This window comes from Sinocyclocheilus anshuiensis, unplaced genomic scaffold (genome assembly GCF_001515605.1).
Source record: "Sinocyclocheilus anshuiensis isolate Anshui unplaced genomic scaffold, SAMN03320099.WGS_v1.1 scaffold1328, whole genome shotgun sequence".
In the NCBI taxonomy this organism is placed as follows: Eukaryota; Metazoa; Chordata; class Actinopteri; order Cypriniformes; family Cyprinidae; genus Sinocyclocheilus; species Sinocyclocheilus anshuiensis.
Window position 1 is genome coordinate 1,048,615 of NW_015548192.1, and position 2,712 is coordinate 1,051,326.

At 39.5% G+C, this 2,712-nt stretch overlaps 1 protein-coding gene across 1 annotated transcript in view; it reads right to left on the reverse strand.

The window, feature by feature from the left end:
- LOC107653121 (enhancer of polycomb homolog 1-like) overlaps positions 1-1,710 on the reverse strand; it is a 48,941-nt gene extending 47,231 nt beyond the window's left edge. The window contains exon 1 of the mRNA XM_016439756.1: positions 1,301-1,710. Coding sequence (XP_016295242.1) covers positions 1,301-1,453 — 153 coding nt within the window. The 5' untranslated portion in view covers positions 1,454-1,710. The remainder of the gene's footprint in view (positions 1-1,300) is intronic.
- Positions 1,711-2,712: the final 1,002 nt, after the last annotated feature.

The window sequence follows — 2,712 nt, forward strand, 5'->3', positions numbered from 1 at the left end:
GATGACAGAACCGGCTTTACTAACAAAATGCGCAAGACAATCGCATTCGATTAATCGTGCAGCCCTACATGAAACCAGCGTAAAATCTATAAGCCAAGAGCAATCTCTTCTGGAATTATTTAAGATGTTCACTCAGTAATGCAATGATCTCAATCATTCTCATTAACGTCCTTTAGAGTAACGCAAAAGAATGCAATGAATTTAAAATGTAGGCTGTTTCTTTTCATGTTTGTAAAATGGAAGGTGTTGATCAATTCCAATTAAAATCTGCATGTTTGTCTTATTTTGATTCATAAAACAAGATTGTTGGATTATTCTGATTGAGGCAATAAAGTTTACATGACACTTAGATAACTGAAATGACTAAGATAAAATGTAAATATTTTGGTGCATGGGAAAGCAGTCATTGATGCTAGCGGCCCAAGGGCCCTAATAAGAATTCAGACGGCAGTATCTCATTAAGGGGCCTTCAGCTCAGCCTTGCTCTCCAAGGTTCCTGCACCTTTAGACCAATGCATGTCCCTTTCATTCATGATTACATTCAAGGATTTTTTACAAAACTGTATAAACTCTAGGCGAGAAAACATTTTACAAGCATCACTATGTGGGTTCTCTACATAGAAATGCCCATGAATTTCCAGGTGTGGGGAAAAAAAAAGTGTGGCAAATATTAAAGGAATAATTCACTCAAAATATGAAATTCTGTCATTATCCACCTTCATGTTGTTCAAACCCTGCATGATTCAATTTCTTGAGAAGAGCGCAGGACATGACCGCTCATTCACCATTCACTTTTGTTGTATGAAAACAGCATGGAAGTGAATGGCGACTAAGAAGAAGAAAATCAGTCTTATAGGACTGGGACAACATGAAGGTGAGTAAATAACAGAATTTACATTTTTGGGCAAACTATTCCTCTAAAATATTTTCAGATATTTCCAGGTTTCCCATGACAGCCCTCTGGCTGCCGTTTGCAGCCACTGCAGGACAAAATCCAACAAAATGTCGGTGCCTCCGCGGTCACATGACTCCTTTTGTGTTTTGCTGCACGATTCGGGTCCGAACGGATTGACAAAACCCGACTTGCACACCCCAAACCGCCATCAAATAAATCCAACTGTATATACCATTCGTCAAATTAGGTGCACACAGCAAAACGGCTCCAAAATACCGTGTAAAACGCTTCACGCACAGTCGGCCATTTTGCTGCATCCAAAGCTGCGCAGATTAACAGAAAAAAACAAAAACAAAGCAAATTTCGTATCGCACAAAATCGGCGGTTGCATGGTAAAATTCGTACCGATTCCTCGTCCTTCTCCATGCCGGTGGGCATCTGCGGCACGGCGCGGTTAATGGACGCGTACTCGTGCAGGTCTGGCAGATCCTCGCAGCGGAAAACGGGCAGCGGTTTGAGAGCGTCCAGCGCCCGCGCCCTGAACGACAGTTTACTCATTTTACTCTATAAATCTGTCCGATCCCCTCACAATCACCCATAAAACCGCCACAGATCTCATGGAGGAGGGTGGATGGAGTTAGAGAATGAGAAAAAAATAATGGAATAGAAGAGCTCCAGCGAGGAGAAGCAGAGGCGGGTGTGTGTGTGTTTTCTCTCGCTGCCTCAGTGCGCCATTCACAACATGGCGGACATTAAAACCTCCTCAGCGACTGCGTTCTTCCCTCCTCCCTCACACACTCACGTGTACGCGCTCCTCGGCCATTCCAGCGCGGCTCGCGCACGCGAGCGCGGTCACGAAACATGCGCGCACACATGTATATATGCCTACATAATATAACATTACATTTAATTAAGGATCACTTTTTTGCTATCCATTTATGTCGCTTCAAACCCTAAATAAATTGTTATATCGTGCCTGCTTAATATATATTAATCTAAATAACAAATTGTGCATTTTAAATGTGCTAATCAGACACTGGGTGTAGGATTCAACGCTAATAGATTTTTATTTTTGTTCCGCCAAAATCATATTATTTACACATTCAACAACAGTCACCTCTGAGATAATAAATTAAAAAATCTGACAGCTACAGGCCAATTAAGTGTCTGAAAAAGAGACTAATCACAACATATCTACAGTGAAATGTTACATGAAACCACATTTCGCCACACATTATAAATAGTTGTGAATACTTTTTTTTTTTTTTTAATATTAGTGGCATTGTGTTCACTTGGCTGAAACTATGGCTACTGCAGTACATTATTTAAATACATATTGAGGTTTTACTGCCAATATAAACATGCACACTCATATAGGCCTATAAACTCTCTCACAGAGACATAAAACTTCATCTCTTAATTTTCTATTTTCAGCCAGCCATAACTACTGCGGTGCTCCATATTATTGTGAATTTTGTAAAAATAACAATAGCAATAATACAAATAAATTAATTAGGCTAATTAAAATACATCAAATGATGCATTTATACGCTAACTTATTTTCTTGTAGCTTGAAGCTTTAGGCTATGTTAATGTCACAAAATTACTATTAGCTCATTTCGTCCATTAATGTTACAATCAGAACAAACCGTTCCACTCAGACTCTTGTGTTAGGAGACTGCGCCCTCTTTTGGTCAAATCCAGATACACCAATAAAATGAATGTGACTTCACCTTTTTTTTTTGTATGTACAGTACTGCCAGAATACTGCAAACACTGCACAAGAAGATAATTTAAAGCGAATTAAGTTGTCTTGC